The sequence below is a fragment of the Babylonia areolata genome, chromosome 18 (genome assembly GCF_041734735.1).
Source record: "Babylonia areolata isolate BAREFJ2019XMU chromosome 18, ASM4173473v1, whole genome shotgun sequence".
Classification (NCBI taxonomy): Eukaryota; Metazoa; Mollusca; class Gastropoda; order Neogastropoda; family Buccinidae; genus Babylonia; species Babylonia areolata.
This window is the reverse complement of record NC_134893.1, coordinates 36,436,379-36,455,082: the sequence shown is the minus strand read 5'-3', so window position 1 is coordinate 36,455,082 and position 18,704 is coordinate 36,436,379. Positions and strand designations below refer to the sequence as shown.

At 40.3% G+C, this 18,704-nt stretch overlaps 2 protein-coding genes across 2 annotated transcripts in view; one reads left to right on the top strand and one right to left on the bottom strand.

The window, feature by feature from the left end:
* LOC143292719 (toll-like receptor 4) overlaps nt 1-6,209 on the top strand; it is a 7,206-nt gene extending 997 nt beyond the window's left edge. Inside the window, exon 2 of the mRNA XM_076603238.1 lies at nt 2,953-6,209. Coding sequence (XP_076459353.1) covers nt 2,963-5,905 — 2,943 coding nt within the window. The 5' untranslated portion in view covers nt 2,953-2,962 and the 3' untranslated portion in view covers nt 5,906-6,209. The remainder of the gene's footprint in view (nt 1-2,952) is intronic.
* Nucleotides 6,210-13,078: 6,869 nt separating this feature from the next.
* The window catches only part of LOC143292230 (myosin-IIIb-like), a 151,446-nt gene continuing 145,820 nt past the window's right edge, over nt 13,079-18,704 (bottom strand). The window contains 1 exon segment of the mRNA XM_076602418.1: nt 13,079-17,489. Coding sequence (XP_076458533.1) covers nt 17,285-17,489 — 205 coding nt within the window. The 3' untranslated portion in view covers nt 13,079-17,284.

The following is an 18,704-nucleotide window of genomic DNA, read 5'->3' as shown; positions in this document are numbered from 1 at the left end:
CAAGCTTAGTAATAGGCATCCGGCGTTCTTATACATGAATACATATGTGTAGAAGTATGTATGGACATGTGTGTGGGTGGGGTGGGGGGGATATGTATATGCATATATCTTGCCAGCATTTCGTTGTTGTTGTAGTTGCTGTTGCCGTTGTTGAAAAATCATATATTTTTCTTGTTTTCCTTATTACTTTTTTCTATTATGTTTATACTACTTATTTTTATCAATGTGTGTGTCTGTATATCTGTCATAATGTGAAGTTCAAGGAATTAAAATGTTTGAAAGAATGTGTACAGTGGACAGCATGGTAAAATCAGTTCCTTTATATTTCGTCTCTCATCCCTCTTAATCAGAGCTCTTCATGCGTGTGAATGATCGGTGTGAAAGTGCTTTGATTTGTCTCTGCACAAGACTTCAGCGCTATATAATCACTTTGTTATTATTATTAATAATACCAATCAGTTTGCTTCACTTTACTCCATGATACATTATCCTCCGCACTCAGGACAATTACACAACTAAAAATTGACATGTTCTTAATAGAAGAACACACACACACACACACACACACACACACACACACACACAGCCCCACTGACACAGATTCCAACAGACGCAACCACCCCTGAACCTCACACGCACACATATCATATAAATGTACACATAGCAAGTGTACTGATCTGATTGTTCTGTGTTGTAACTGGTATGCGGACACTGTACCTTCAGACAAAAATAATCTCATGAACACTATGCTAGAATGTAACGGGCAGCAAGTGTCCCATAGGAAACCCGTAATCCCAGGACACAATTGTGTGAGGCTAACAATGCTTGACCGAACGGAGGTGGGCGGATATGTTGCTCAGATGTGGTATTGTTTGTGTGCGAGTTCGAGTGTGTGCGGAGATTAGAAAAGAGAGATAAACCACTTGCAGAAATTGCTGAAGCCAGGCAGCCTGCGCCGCGAGACGTATTCATTATTCATGAGCTGCCTTTGCCCCGCCCAAACTAAGGGAAAGCGTCAGTCGAACGCAGTCTCCTGAGTGATTTTATAATTTGGATTACACCTTTTTTCCCTTTTCTGTTTGCTTCATCCCACGCAGATGTCAAACTCAATTTTGTTGTGAATAACATTCCTAAATATTTATATGCATTGGTTACTTTTATTTCCCTATCACCACAGCACCATTTTTCACGAGTCGAAAGATGACCTCCATTGCGGAAAACTATAATATTGGTCTTATCTAGATTCACTTGTTTGTTGTAGTCTGTCTGTTTCTTGCTTAAGGGCATTTAATTGATTTTGTAACCCTATAGGTGTGTCAGACAAGAGAACAACATCATCAGCAAATAGCATTAAGAGCAAATCTGTTGCGCCAGGTATCATTTGTATTCCATGTCTCCCCTTCTTTGATAACTCCACTGCCAATTCACCGATGAAAAAGGAAAACAGCTGTGAGCTTAGCATACAACCTTGTTTAACCCCTCTTGGACACTGAAAAAAGTCTGAATAAATACCTTTGTCACGAACAGATACAAGTACAGAATCATAGATGCTTTTAACAGCCATGTAAAACTCCCGAGAGAGAGAGACAGAGACAGAGACTTAGAGAGAGAGAAAGAGCACAATACAACGGTCTGCTCGGGCAACATGAAGCGTTCGTATATATATGAATTATATATATGATTATGTACATATAGATAGATTTAGATTTACATACTGATAGATCTATATGAAATTATGTATGTATGTATTCATGTATGTATGTATGTATATATGTACAGACAGATGTTAGAAGAGAGAGAGAGCTGAATATGTGTTTTATGTTTTGATATATATATATATATATATATATATATATATATATGTATATATTTTTTGTTGTTGTTGTTGAAGAAATGGTGATGTAAACCAGAAAGTGTGAAGAAAAAGTAGCGTTACGAAAACGCAGTTCAATAATTTATAACTGTCTCTCTCATGTGCAACATTGCGCTGAGGGGGGTGGGTGGGGGGGGGGGGGGAGTTGGTGGTGGGGGGAGCTGCTTTATTTTCTTTTTATATTATCTACATTCAAGCAGATGCAAACGTGCTAAAAACCAAGCAAAAATGAATCGGTTTTCATTGTATACAGCGAATCTTACTACACGTGGGAAATTCCAGGCATAACTTAACTTTCGCTTTACTGCAGCTGAACCGTCAGAACCGACTAGTTTCCTTCAGGTGGGTAAGGAGAGGGTGATTTACCCCCATCCTTCCGCACTGCGTGTGTGCCCCAAAACGGCTTCAGCACTGTTATAGACAGTAAGAAGGGGCCTGCCGCGAGTGGTTTATCTCTCTTTTCTAATCTCTGGTGTGTGTTAAGTGTCTCTGTCACTTGAGTTTGTGTTGTATGTATGTGTGGGCCTAAGAACACTGACGTATGCACTCTTCAACAGGATACACACACACACACACACACACCACACACACACACACACACACGCTGGCGCTGTATTCGGCCACTGTAGTTCACAGCACACAAGCGACGATATCATTGTAGCTAGCTTCGTTTCCCCGGATCCATTTTAAAAATTATATTTACAATGGTTATCTGCTCGGCTCCCCCCTCCCCCCCCTCTGCCCTCCCCGCCTTTCTCCCTCTGTGTGTGTGTGTGTGTGTGTGTGTGTGTGTGTGTGTGTGTGGAATATGAGGCATTCATATATATATATATATATATATATATATATGAATGCCTCATATATATAAATATATATATATATATATATATATATCTGTGTGTGTGTGTGTGTGTGTGTGTGTGTGTGTGTGTGTGTGTGTGTGATTCTCCTGTGCTCAGCACACACACACGCACACACACACACACACTCACTCACTCACTCACTCACCCAGTCACATACCTCTTCCTGTGTGTATGTCAGCATATTCTCCTCAACCCTTTTTGCTCTGTTTTGGACAGAGGAGTAGACATGGCACTGTTGTTGCTGTGGATGACGCTGCTGACGAGGTGGGGGTGGACAGAGGGTGTCCCGACGTCAGAGTCACCTGCCCCTTGTGTAGCAACACCCTGCGGTCCCTGCCTGTGTTCTGATGCCGGGCTGACTGTCAACTGCTCTGGCCGATCACTGACCGCTGTGCCAGACTCCAGCCTCCTGCCGCCCAACGCCACCAACCTCATCCTGCACAACAACCGTATCTCCCTCCTCCCACCCTCCGCCTTTGAGGCGTTTCCACACCTCCGGAATCTGGACGTGTCCAACAATGATCTCACTGTCATCACTGACGGTGTGTTTAAAGGTCTGGGAGAGCTGCTCAGCTTGAATCTGTCGCACAATCAGTTGACGGTTGATTCCCTTTCCCCTGAAGATACGCCGTTTATGTGTTTGGTTTCTCTCAGGCTTCTGGACTTGAGCCATAACTCACTTGGGAATGTGAGCACTGGGCGGGGACTGTCGTCTCACAGTTTGCAATGGCTGGATCTCAGTTACAACAACATCAGCAGCACCACTGAGTCCTACATGATAAACAATCTGTTCAACCTCACTTTTCTGGATCTGTCTCACAACCACCTCCAGAGCCTTAAAGGATTGTTCCTGGGCATGGACAACCTTCAGAAACTGGATCTGAGACGTAACCAGATACCCCTCAATGACATGACTTATCCAGCTGAAGTGTTTGATTCATGTCAGTCTACCCTGTGGTATCTGGCACTAGAAGGAAACTGTCAAGTGTTGTCAACCAATCACAGCATGAAGTACCCTGACCAGGCGCTGTCCAAGCTGACCAACTTAAAGTCACTCAGTATGGATGGTCTGCCTTATGTTGACTTTGGTCCTGGTTTCCACAGCATGGTCTCACTCACTAACCTCAGTCTGTCAGGACAGGATGGAGGTTACTGTTTCATGGACACACTCAGCAATGATACTTTCCTCTCCATGCCAGCTTCACTGCGTCAGCTGAACCTGTCAGGCTGTGGCATTGTCCGCATTGAAATGGATGCTTTCAGACCCTTAAGAGAGATGGAAGTTCTGGATCTTTCTTTCAACGTGGACCTGGGTTTTGAAACCCTGGGTGATGCTTTCTATAGTCTGCAAGGGTCGGCATTAAGTGTGCTGCACATCAACTCCATCATTCGTCCCTACTCCATGTGTGTGATGGTCACCTCCTGGAACACTCGGTACCTCAGGCATACCAGTCTGCGGGATATACACGCCAAGAACAACCAGCTCGAAGCATTCTGTGAAGGAGCCTTGAACAACATGCCTGACACTCTCCATTTCGTCAGTGTAGATGGGAACAAATTTGGTTTTGGCAATTACTTCAAAGACCTGGGCGACTTGAAGGGTCTGGTAGCGATACACAATGATGGTCACAACAAGGCTTTTGATCCTCCCACAGAATATCCACGTGATCGCCTTCCGCAGTGTCAGGTCATGGCTTCTGTCACCTCTGCCACCCATAGCCGGTATCAACCATTACGACACTCCGATCACGTGGTGGATACAATGCACACACCAACAGTGGAGGGTTATTCACGTCAAGGAACATCTCTGCACAATGAAAAAGTCGTCTTTACTCTGCCCCCTGATCTGGACTTGTACGTGTCCCGCTGGAACCAGCTGTATTACAAGATCCTGGAGGTTGAGTTCAATCCAAACAACTCCCTGAGGATCCTGAACCTCAGCAATAACCTGCTGGCCACGTGGATAGGTCCTATCACAGGCCTCAACAAGCTGAACGTTTTGGATCTAGCGAACAATTTCGCTTACAATGTTTCTTTCACTTTCTTTGACACTCTCACTTCCTTGACAACACTGAATGCCAGCAGAAACTATCTCCGCAATGTTGTTGAAAGCGACAGTCGTGGAAGATGGTTTCAACATTTAGATAAATTGGAAGTGTTGTGTCTGTCAGGAAATTACATCAACATAATTAAAAAAGACTTTTTTAAAGGATTGGTTAATTTACAAACATTAGATTTGTCTCACAACGAGATATCTGTATTTGACGCCAACATTACACAAATGGAAAACATAACTCAATTGGATCTATCATATAACAACATTAACTTTCTTCCCAAGTCCATCTTGGACCACTTGGATCACGTGGCAAAAACATCGCAGCACACTGTTACTGTGGACATGACCTTCAACCCGATTGCCTGCACGTGTGAGCATATCGACTTTCTAACCTGGATTGAAAATTCCCCGGTGCAGTTCACAAAGAGCGACAGTTACTCATGCCTCATGTCCGATGGTAGCGTTCATGACATGACCGATATCTTTCAGGTCACTGAGCAGCTGCAAAATACATGCAGTCAAAAATCAGGCATCCTGGTGGGAGCAGTCTCCTGCTTTATTTGCATGATGGTGGTTCTGGCAGCTGCCCTTGTTTACCGCTATCGCTGGAAGTTACGCTACCTTTACCATGCTTCCCGCCTCTTCTATCATCGAGTGGACAGCCATGACAATGATGACTTCATCTACGACGCCTTTGTGTCCTACTCTTCTGAAAACAGCGACTTTGTGCACAGGCAGTTGTTGGAGGAACTGGAGACCCGAGGCAACCTGCGGCTGAACATCCACAACCGTGACTTCACCCCAGGCCGTCCCATCCCCAGCAACATAGTGGACGCCGTGCAGAAGAGCCGGCACACGCTGGTGGTGCTGACCCGGGAACTGCTGCAGTCTGACTGGTGTCACTACGAGATGCAGATGGCCACCATGGAGGCTTCTCACACCGGGCGGGACGTGCTCATCTTCCTGCTCTATGAGGACGTGCCCAGCCATGAGCTGCCCCGTGACGTCTTCTACAATCTGCAGGCCTCCACCTATATCACCTTCCCGGTCAACGCTGACCCCTCACTGCTGAGAGACTTCTGGGCCCGTCTGGTGCAGGCCATTAAACAGTGATCTGGTGAACTTATAGATCTGGTGAATACAGTGATCTGGCGAACTGTAGGATCTGGTGAAGACAGTGATCTGGTGAACTGTAGGATCTGGTGAAGACAGTGATCTGGCGAACTGTAGGATCTGGTGAAGACAGTGATCTGGTGAATTGAAGGATCTAATGAAGACAGTGATCTGGTGAAGGATCTAATGAAGACAGTGACCTGGTGAACTGAAGGATCTGGTGAAGACAGTGATCTGGTGAACTGTAGGATCTGGTGAAGACAGTGATCTGGTGAAGGATCTAATGAAGACAGTGACCTGGTGAACTGAAGGATCTAATGAAGACAGTGACCTGGTGAATTGAGAGACCTATTGAAGATGTGGCCTGGTTAACTGAGGAGTGTGGTTAACGCAGAGACCCAGTGAACTGTGGGATCTGGTGAAGATAGTGACCTGGTTTGCTGAGGAGTGTGATTTCACTGTTTGGGGTTGGGGGCTTTTTGCCCAGTTGATTGGCAACCTCATGTGAGGATCACTGTTCCTCCGGGTGGCCATGCTTCTGTGTTCTGTGTGCTCCAGCTCAGAGGGTAGGAGTGCCCTGCTGGACGTGTGTCGTCTGTATGTTTTTTGTTGTTGTTTTTTTTTCTCAGCGTCAGGGTAGTAGTACCCGGTTGACAGTTTGTCCTTCAGCCTGTGTTGGCCGGACAGCATTGTTACTCCTGCTGTTGCTGACTGCTCCTCTTGCCCTCTTCTCGTCACTGTCGTCTCTCGTACGCCCAGCTTCGTCGTCTTCGTTTTCCTCAGTTTTCGTCGTTCGTCATCGTCTTCTCTTGTGGTGTGCAGAGTGCTTCAGTATTTTTTCAGTCATTCATCAAACATCCTAAGTGTACACATAACATTTTTGCTTAAACCGCTGGACGCTGGTTTCCGCTGGTCGGCCGTTTCTTCAAGGTCTGTGTTTCATGTTTATTAATCCACTCTGTCATGTAAGTGTATCAGTTGTTGCGGCTGGGATTGTGGTGGTTGTCTTATTTGGCAAGTTCTGTTTGTGATTGCCGGAATAAAATGTATGTGAACTCTGAATTATTTTAGTCTGTGTTTGCGTTGTCTGGGTGCTAGTGCTGGGTTGGGTGGGGGTTTCTAGTCCGCTCTCTTGTAGGGCGTGACATGTGATGAAGACAGAGATCTGGTGAAGACAGTGACCTGGTTAAATGAGGGATCTGGTGATGACATTGATATGGTGAACTGAGGGATCTGGTGCATGCAGCCCGTCTAGACTGTTATAACTATATGAACTTTTGTCAATCAACCTACCTTAAGTGCAGTGGTACTGAAAACGCCTTGCGGCATGTGGCTTGTGACCGCATTCTAGCCTCTGACCATGGTCATGTGTCTCTTTTGTCACTGCTCTGCTTACAGTATTGGCAGCATTCGACACGGCATCCTCATTAAATGGTTGCGAAAAAAAAAGCTTCTCTGGAACGGTTCTGGATTGGTTTACATGATACATAACTTGTCGTATCCAGTCTGTCCTCACTGGTCATGAATCGACTCAATCTGTGTTGAAGTATGGAGTGCTACAGGGTTCAGTCTTGGGCCCAGCTTTATTCACTGTGCATACACAGCCTCTGAGCACTGTAATTCGTCGATCAGGTCACTTATACCATTTTCTTTGCAGATGATTCTCAGTTCCACAACTCAGATTTTCCAGCTTTTGTCTGTTGTTTTAAGATTGTGTTGAGAATGTGGCTGAGTGAATGATTTGTTAAAAGTCGAGGATGAATGAGGATAAGACCAAACTAATTGCCCTTGGTACCAAATCAAAAATTAACCAGGTGACCTCTTCCCCCAAGTCTATTTTTGGCTGTGACATACCTTTCTCCTAGTGTGAAGGAAACCTTGGCATCTACTCAGATGAAACATTTTCCATGGATGCGCATATCAGAATACCTATGCCACACTCTGTTCTGTCAGTTATCTAGGTTAGGCGGCAAAAAATTTAATCACTCCTTCCTTTCTTCTGCTGCTGCCAATAAACTCACTGTGTCTTTCATGTAATCCAGATAAGACAACTGTAACTCTCTCCTAGCTGGTATCCCCGATAACAAAATTAACTTCAACGCGCTCAGAGTCCTGCAGCCCGACTCTTGCTTTGTAAACCCAGGCACGAGATGTAACATTGCTGCTCAGAACACTTCACTGGCTTCCTGTGAAGGTGAGAATTCAATAGAAAACTGCTTGTCGCTGCTTTCAGTGCCTCTATCACAACAGTATGCCATGGTATCTTTCAGATCTTCTCCATCCATACCATCTCGGTCACTGCACTCTTTGACACCTCTATGCTGACATTTCCTTGGTTCTCTCTTGAGATCTTTGGCGAAAATTATTTCTGACTTTGGTCTCACTGTCTGAACTCTCTAACTCTGTCCCTCAGAAAAACTCTGTGTTTTTTCATTTAAAACATATCTATATATGTATGAAGACACTCCTTTTTCAGCATTACGCTCCATGATGTGTATGAATGAATGAATGAGTGCATGTTTCTGCTTTCTGTGTTTGGTGATGTGCTTTGAGGAAGGGGGAAGGGTGTGACTTTTTTTTAATTTTTTTTTTTTTTTAATTCTGCACTTTGATACGTCAGTATATTTTTTGGACTGCATTTAATTAAGAGTTGGGAGTGGATTTTGAGTATTGTGGCATTTAGATGTATTGTGATACTGGGAGGAGTTTGTAGTATCGTGTAATGGCCTTTAGTATAGTGATGAAATACTGATAATGGATTTAAGTATTGTGGTTTGATATGTGCAGCATTTGGGTATGGTGATGTGTGATACATATGGTGAATGTTGTGATGTCTGTGATGAGTTGGAGTGTGTATGGATCAGTGCCTGAGTGTTTGTTTGGATGTCTTTCATTTTAGTGCTTAAATACATGTTTTAAAACGTCGGTTCTTATATTGTAAAGCACAATTGAGCATGTTTTACATAATAAACATAAATTAGTAGTAGTACTAGTAGTAGTAATAGCATTAATATTTAAGGTAGTTGTTTTGGGTTTCACGAGACAGAACCAAAGAAGATCAATGATAAATGAGACAGATGTTATTCTCAAATTGATGGTGTTGGTTTGTACACGTGTTTCGTGTGAAGTGCGTGTGTGTGCATGCGTGTGTGTGTGTGTGTGTGCGCGAGTGTGTGTGTGTCATTTTCTCTGTGTGTGTGTGTGTGTGTGTGTGTGTGTAAGTGTGCGCAAGTGTGTATGTGCATATGAAATGAATATATCTAGATTAAGTCTGCTTGAGACATTTAGATAATGTGTGTATGTATGTATAAATGCACCTATTTTAAGGCTGTGTCACAATAATGATCAAATGGATAAGACAGTCCTTGTTACTTTTTTGTTAATTTTTGACAGGTGCTGCTAACAGGAAGGGATCGGCACACAAAGAGAGAGAGAGACAGACAGACAGGCAGAGACAGACAGACACAGAAAGACAGACAGGCAGAGAGAGAGAGAGAGAGAGAGAGACAGACAGACAGACAGACAGACACAGATGGGGCCAAGTTTTCAGAGACAGAGCAATGACAGAAAAACAGACAGACAAGGGTAGAAATGGATATAGAGAATAAACACTGTTCCATTCCATCAAAGTAATACATGCTTGCATCATTTCTCTTTGTAAGTAATTTATTCGACTATGTCTGATCTACACAATCAATGTGTACAAAGAACATTAATTTTGCACTGCCAATACATGAGCTACACAACTGTGTACATAGTTCATACCTTTGTGGGCAGCAACAAAAAGAGAAACTTTGGTGCCAGCACTTTGCTATTTTATCAGAATGATATGATGACCCTGCATTATTTTTTTTCATACAACATATGCCCACTTAAAAGAAGAGACTGAAAACTCCTGCATCCATCTAACTCTTAAACACAAACAATGATTGCATTCTATCTGCAGCACAACAAATCATAGAGAAAAAAATGTTCAACTGTCAACAAAGAAATAAGCAGATAAATACATTTTTTTAAGATAGATAAATGAATGAAAAATGAACAAATAAGAAAAAATATAAACAAATTAAAAAAGAACAAATTTTTATATGTCCTTCATAGTCCAGCTAAAACAAAATCAATGAAATATTATATAAATGAATGAAAAATGAACAAATAAGAAAAAAAATATTAACAAATTAAAAAAGAAATACATGAACAGCAACAAACTTTATGTCCTTCATAGTCCAGCTAAAACAAAATCAATGAAATACTATAAAACACAGCTGTTTAAAAAAAAATTGCATGAAACAAGCAAGAAAATGTAACATAAGTTACAGCCATACTGAACCATTCCTTCACAGCATCATGTTCTTGACGCTTAACTCACTCAGTACGCCCAGTCCTCTCTTCTCCTCTACACAGACCCCTCGGATGTCCAGTGGGTGTCTGAATGACCCAACCTTTAGCTTCCGTCGTCAGAATTGTGGTATTCTTTGTCAATATTCACCTCTTCAGTGTAAGAGTGTTCCGCTTGCAATATTTTGATGATGGTAATTGGGGTGAAATGCTGTTAACGTCGTCTCTTTTGCCGTTCGTATGGAGAGAGTTAAAGTATTTGGTGTGTCTTTCTACATTTCTGACTCCCTAAATGAATGCATTTGAGAGAAATACGTATTCTCACACCTGCTAAAGACATCAGACCTGAAGCATCTGGTTATATATAAAATCCGCACAGGTTTACACACATGTAAAAAGACTTTATACACATGACTTGCAGGTAATCCTGAAGATTATTGTTGGTGCACACACACACACACACACATGCATGCACGCACGCACGCACGTGTGTGCGCGCTCTTCAATGCACACCAAGAACTGATTTGTGGAATGAATACAAGATTTAAGAGAACATATGAAAATTAGTGATGAAACAATGCTATTTTCAATTACAAATAATATCAGTTGGAAAAGCTTTCAAATTAAACAGTTTACAATCTGAACAGAATACTAAAGATGAATACACACAGTAAACGGTTACAATATTAACTGAATACTAAGATACACACAGAGTTAACAAGAAAACTAAACGCTGTCCTGTAAAAATCTGCGTGACTGCTAAAGTATTCCAAGTAAACATTACTGTTCTTTATGTGAATGTAATATCAATGTTTTGGTGCACAAACAAACTTTCGATAACCTGTCTTTAAAAAGCGGAGAATGTCTTCCTTTTTTTTTTTCACCAGGTTTGACAGAAAGCCTTTACAACAGTCCTCTCTCCCTCTCCAGACTCTGTTACTCCTGTGGTTCGTTTCAAGCAAAAACCCAACCGGGTATATATACCCTTTGTTTCTAGCGTCTTTGATTCAAATCAGTATCAATCAAGCACCTTCTGTCTGGAATTCTCTCATCTGGATATCCGTCACTCACCAACTTCTCTTTCAAAAGAAAACTGAAAACATACCTGTACAAAATGGTCTTTGGATGTGACGAAGCATAGTCCTTTGTCTGTCTCCTCCCATCCCCTACGCTCTCCTTCTGTATCCCCCTTCATTGGAGTCTTCCTGTAGTGTGTGTGCTTGAGGGTCGGTGTTTACTGTGTGTGTACGTGTGTGTGTGTGTGTGTGTGTGTGTCTGTGTGTGCACGCATGTGTGTGTGTATGTGTGTAGAGCATATTTTGTGCCTCTATTCTGAAATTATTCATATCTGCAATTTGTAGCATTGTGTTGGTGGATATAGATTTTGTTTTTTTCACTTCTGTGTCCTCATGTGCTCTTGTGTGGTATAATGCATTAATGTGTATGTATCGTTTCATGTGAGGTGCTATGGAGTCTATCATATGGGGAGTCTGTGTCGTATAAGTACAATATGCTATTATCATTATCACTATATTGCTTTTGCAAATTTTACCACAGAGACCAGTTCAGAGCATGTTAAAACACTCTTAAAAATCAAACAAACAAATCAATGGACAAAATGTGCGTGAATGTAACAGCTGAAGAAATTGATGCTCAATATAACGAAAGACAGTTTATAAGTCCCGTTGAACATGAACGTTCAAACAATTATCTGATCCAATGAATATCAATGCATGAAGTATGTTTCTGGTGAAGCATACTTACCATAGATTTTGTCCTTTGTTTTCTGACCCATGCAAATCTGCCTGAATATGTCAACGCACCCAAACATCTCTATGCATACAACTCTGCAAATCACAGATCAAACCAAACACCTTCACAGTGAAATGCACAGGAAATTACCCAGAGAGACAACAACAACAACAACAACAAAACCCCAAAATCACTCTCAGTCAACTATTTGCACAAGTGATCATTTTCAAAGGATGATTTCACATACAAGCTTCAACTGGAGATTAAACATACAATCTTGAAAGTGCAGACGTCATATTCAGACAACCATAAGTTCCGCCTAAAGACCTTGAGAACCAGTTATACAGAAGCACAAAGCCAATAGACACAGATAATTTTTTTAAGAAACAGAAGAATGCATCCTCTGAAGACATACAAACTCATTCAGCTAATCACACCCACAGCCATTCATCTTCAGGAAGTAAAATTATGTAGCCAGTCACTTTCAAAGCCAAACAGAGATGCACAGAAAGTTGTATTCACACATACATCTTCAGACAAGCATGAGTTCATTAATAATTATAACAAACAAACCTTCACGTCCAGCTTGAAACCATCCTTCACCAAGGAATACTAACTCTAATATAAGTGAAGCATGATATGCATTCCCTCTTCCCACTTGATCTGTGGAGCAAGAAAACCTCTGATTCTTATCAGGACTTAAAACGTAAAGACTGAATACTGAAATACAGATGACTATGATGAAATCGTATCATTGTGCAGACAACACAAAATTGATGCTAGGCATCACAATGATACTTTTGTTCTCCTTACCTGTTTCCATCTTCTAAGAAAATACATATTTCTGCAATACACAAGCTAAATAAGGGGAGTGTAAGAGGTGGTGTGTGGTTGTTGTTTTTTTGTTTTTTTTTGTTGTCGTTGTTCTGTTGTTGTTGTTTTGGGTGTTGGGTTTATTTGGCTGTTGTGTTTTTTTGTTGTTGTTTTTTGTGTTGGTGGGGTTGGAGTGGGACAGGGTGTGTGTGTGTGTGTGGGGGGGGGGGGGGGTGGGGGGGGCCTGGGGGGGGGGGAGAGGGAGGGGTAGTAAGGGGGGGGATACACAAGTGAGACAATGACTGTGGCAGAAAGATGATGCTTAAAACAGAACTGAAGCAAAATATGAAACCAATAAAAATCTATTTCTATCAGTTTCCAGCCAGAATGTTCCCATGCAATAAAATGGGGTGGTTTTTTTTTTTTAGCCACTGTTGTTTCATGTTTGTTTAATTAATTCTTTTAATATCAATTATTTATTCTTTATTTACCATTCATTTACTTATCTTTTTAAAAAATTTTTTTATATTCATTTTGTTGTTGTTGTTAATGAATAGTATTCCACAGTCTTTCAGTATGTGTATCAAATCCACAGAAGACAATGACAATCTAAAGCATTATTGCTGTGATAAGACTGCAGCCAAAAATGTATGCACAGACCTTATGAAGCATGCACCTTCCTTTTTATTCATTCTCTCTATTTTTTAATATAAAGAAACCAACAAACATACTGACTTTGCTTGTAAGCCAAGAAAGCTTAATTCTTTTCAAAAAACAAACTTGCACAAACTTCTTCTTTTCTTTACTTGTATTTCTTGACTTATCAATATGTTTTTTCCTTATCACTATTCTGCATGAAATCATGCTCAGTTATGTGACTCTAGCGGCATCATTTTATCGATTATTTCCATTCTTTATGGATTTTACTGACAAAATTTACAGGTGATCTGGGAAGATGATGGGTGTGTATAGAACTAGAAGAATGTGGATGAGGTAGTGAATTAAGAAGCAACCAAAGATGTTTGAGCAAACACAACTTCAGATATCACATGAGGTGTGTCAGTTTTATAATTTAAAAAAAAAAGATAATAAAATGAGGAGATACAAGGAACAGTGTGTGTGTGTGTGTGTGTGTGTGTGTGTGTGTGTGTGTGTGTGTGTGTGAGTGCATGTGTGCCAGTGTGTGTGTGTGTCTCAGAGATAGAAAAAGACACAGATACAGAAAGAGATCCAAAAGACAGAGAGAGGAAGGAACGCGTGAGAGATGTGGGGAAGTGGAAAAGCAAGCGTATAAGTGGACCTTTCTTCTTCTTTTTTTTTGTTTTCATTTTTTAAGGTAAAAAAAATCAATGTTATTATTAAATAAAAGAAAAAGATTTTTATTTTATTTTTTATATTAAATATAAAAAAACACACAAAAAAAATCTTTGTTTCTCTGTTTAATGGAATGTATCATGAAAGGTCCATTTTAACCCTTTGACTACTAAACCTAGGGAAAATGAGATCAGTGTGACATGCATACTTTTTAGTGGTGGCATTGATTTTTTTTTTGATTTTTTTTTATTTTTATTGAACAAAAAAGGAAGCAGTTCCAAGATTATAAAGAAGTCCGAATAAAGAGAGGTAACTGGCATCCTGACTGTAAGCTCTGCCTTATCTCAGTGAGGTGATGGCCCTTCACTGCGGAGCATCAGCAGCAGTCAAGGGATTTAAAAAACCAAACAAATCAACAACAGCAACTACAGCAACAAAACTAAAACAAAAACAACTACAAAATATAATAGTCATCACAGTCACTGAAAGATGCACTTCAGGAGACAAAATTGACAGTTGAGAGAATATCACAGTCTGTTGAATGTTCCACTGACAAAATGCAACAGAACACAGGGTACATTCTCGAATACACATTAACACATTGTACCAGTCTTATGTTCTTGTTACCTGCCTCTCTTTCCCTATTTCTTTTTTTTTCAGTTTTGATCTTTTATATATGATGAAAAAAAAAAAGTTAAAAAGTTTACAAAACGCAAGTGCAGTTTTAACATTTGCAGAACTATGCTCACTTTATACACACATCTTTGAAGCAATGCATTGAATATTGCATTCAGTATTAAGTATACATAGCAATAAATATTGGTGGAGCTGAAACTATTCACACACACACACACACACACACTCACACATACACACACACACAACAACAACAAACAACAACAAAAACAACATCAACAAAACAAACAAACAAACAAACAAAAAAAACAAAAAAAAACCAAAAACACACACATACACCATCTTGTAAATGATATCAAAAGATGTGTGCATGAGCACAAAAAAATTGACAACAACTTATTTTTGTGTGTTGTCAGAAACTAACAGACTTATTGCCTTCAAAACTTCAAAATGTTGTTGATTTCAAGCACACATATCTTCATGTATCACAAGAAAAAGAAACTGTAAATCCATGGTTTCGATTTCAGAACTGTAAGCGGCATCAGAGACTGATACAAAACCAATAAATGAAAACATCACACAGTTTGTGATGGCAGATGCGTTAGAACTCATATGTCACATTCTATCTATAAAGTTGTACATTCATTTTCACTCTCCGCCTAACAACATATGTTGGTGTATCTTTAGTAATAAGCCTACAATAACTCTGCTAAATGCAATATTCAAATCTGAATAAGCAAGCAATAGAGTTTTGTAAAAAAAAAAAAAAAAAAATCACATATATATCAAAACAAACTTTATAACTGTTTCTGGAGAAAAGACATTTAAAAATATTTATGTTTCTATAACAACAATTATTGAAAGCTCTCCATTCTAGTCCAAAACGAATAATTATTGAAAGCTCTCCATTTTGGTCCAAAACGAATAATTATTGAAAGCTCTCCATTTTAGTCCAAAACGAATAATTATTGAAAGCTCTCCATTCTAGTCCAAAACGAATAATTATCGAAAGCTCTCCATTCTAGTCCAAAACGAATTTATCCCTTAAGATCTATCCTTGATCCACCATCCAAACTTGATTGCATTGAAAAAGTAAAATGACTGTTAAAATACAAATGTAAACAATGACATCAAAAACAGATTTTGATATATACTACATTACAAAGAATATAACATAAACTGAAGCAACAAATCTGGACTCCTATGCAAATCAATAAGTGATTGCAGTTTTTCTCCATACAGAACCAGAGAGACTTTCAAAATAGTGTGATAGAAAATGAAGAGATACTGAAGAAATAGCAACAACAACATGACAAGAACAGTAAGAAACAACAACAGTAATAACAAAAAAAAATACCATCAATGGTTACGCAATACTGCAAAACCATCAAATATGAAGAAAAAAATGTATGCTAAAAACACAACAATATCAAGACACAATATATCAAACAACTATGTATGAGAATAAAAATACAAAAAGTGTGCACTTCCATAAGTACTTAAAGTCTTGTCCTCTCGTGAGCAATCCGTGATTCTGTGAGAATTGTATCTCTTTATGAAGGTCATGACATATTTTTACACAATCCATTTGGGTAGAACCACAAAATCATTCTAAAATGGACTTGAGTGAATGAGACTTTCTCTCTTTTTCCAACCACCTAAACAAGGCATTGACTATCATATTCAACATACAGAATGATAAATTCTAAAGTGTCTGAAAGCGCCTGAAGCATTTTCGTAACTAGGTTTGCATTCTTCAACAATGACATGTTCAATCTTTCCTTCTCAATTCTACTTCTGGTCAGTATAATAGCTACCAGTATTATATTTGTGTGACAAGGCAACACACAGAGACTTCTTTTGTAATCATTTTGTGACATGATTACATACACAGACACATCAGTTGTACCGGTAATTATTTTGCGACATGGGTCATATGTAGAGACACTTCATTTGTAATAATTTACATGTGTAATTCTTATACAGATCATTATTGTGAAGAATATTCTGCAATACGGAACCATGAAACACTAATCCAAGGCAAACTCTTCATGTTTGAGTAAAATGTATTTACTCCTTCACAATGTGCTTATTCCTCAGCATTCCTAAGTGCTGTTCCTGGCATATTGTTTCTCAATTTATCACACACACACACACACACACACACACACACACACACACACACACACAGGCACTCTCTCTCTCCCCCTTATTCATTCACACACAGATAACACACACACACACACACACTCACACACAAACATGCACTCTCTCTTTTCCCCTTATTCACACACACACACACACATGCACTCTCTCTTTTCCCCCTTATTCACACACACACACACACACACGTTGCTTGAACCTGTCAAACAACAGTAATCAATCTCATGACCTATCTGTCACCAGCAAATATCTCACAAGCACATCCACAATTACTGCGCATACAGATAACAACGGTTCGCAATCTGACACCATCATGATGATGAAAAATGTCTCTGGAATGTATTTTACACGTAACTAACCAGTCTAGTCACTTGGTTTAGGACCCTTCTTCAAGACATGTCTGAAATCAACCTGCTGTGGTGTGATGTCGACTGGGCGACGAAGCGTATCTTTGTTGTAATCGAAGCGGGTTTTACGCAGCTTCATTCTGGCGGCTTCCAGGGAGTTTGATGAGTTGTCGTTCTCATCACTCTGTATGGATCCCGTCCTACTGTTTTGACGTTCTTTCCTGCTGACAGAACAGTCAAAGTAATTACTTAATGGTACAGAATGAGTTAAGAACAAGTAAGTAATGAAATATAATATCATAAGTGACGGCAAATACATGCAGCCGTTCACGATGTGTGTGTGTGTGTGTGTGTGTGTGTGTGTAATGGTAATACATGCAGACATTCATGGTCTCTGTGTGTGTGTGTGTGTGTGTGTGTGTGTGTGTGTGTGTGTGTGTGTGAGAGAGAGAGAGAGAGAGAGAGAGAGAGAGAGAGAGAGAGCAAGAACAAAACTTTAATCTCCAGGCCTCCGGTCCCTAGAAAGAGGTCAAAAGTACACAATAGGGTGATCACTCAGCCACACACACACAACACACACACACACACACACACACACACACACACACACAGAGAAAGAGAGAGAGAGACAGACAGACAGAGAATGAGAGAGGCAGAGAGAAAGACAAAGGAAGAAAATCTCAGAAAAACCAAGAGAGGGGACACTTCTTTTCAACAAAACAAATAGGAAACCAAAAAATTGAGAGCAAGAAAACAAGTATATGTATATGATTTTTTTAAGTGAACAAATATATCATTAAAAATAAAGTGTGTTTGTGTGTGTGTGTGTGCATGTGTGTGTGTGTGTGTGTGTGTGTGTGTGTGTGACAGAGAGAGAGAGAGAGAGGTCCAGGTCTGAATCCTGCAGTGCCTGTTGTGTGAGGGGTGATGACCCTGTCTCTCATTTCAATATATATAATCTCCTTTATATATCTCTGTGCATATGCATGCTGATAACCAAATGCACAATCTAAATGCACAATGCTTTTCAGCATTCTGTTTGTTATACATTCACCCCCAAAAGTGGAGCGTGGCTATCTCAAAATGTAAGTAAAGATGTTAAAAACATGTAAAAAGCAAATAAAGACACATTGGGGGGTGCCACCTATTAACCCTTTGACTGCTGCTGCTGCTGAGTATGCTCATCAGTGAAGTATGTCACCTCACTAAGACTGAGCTTACAGGTCAGGATGTCAGTGAAGGGCTGTCACCTCACTGAGATATGACGGAGCTTACAGGTCAGGATGTCAGTGAAGGGCTGTCACCTCACTGTGATATGACAGAGCTTACAGGTCAGGATGTCAGTGAAGGGCTGTCACCTCACTGAGATATGACAGAGCTTACAGGTCAGGATGTCAGTGAAGGGCTGTCACCTCACTGTGATATGACAGAGCTCA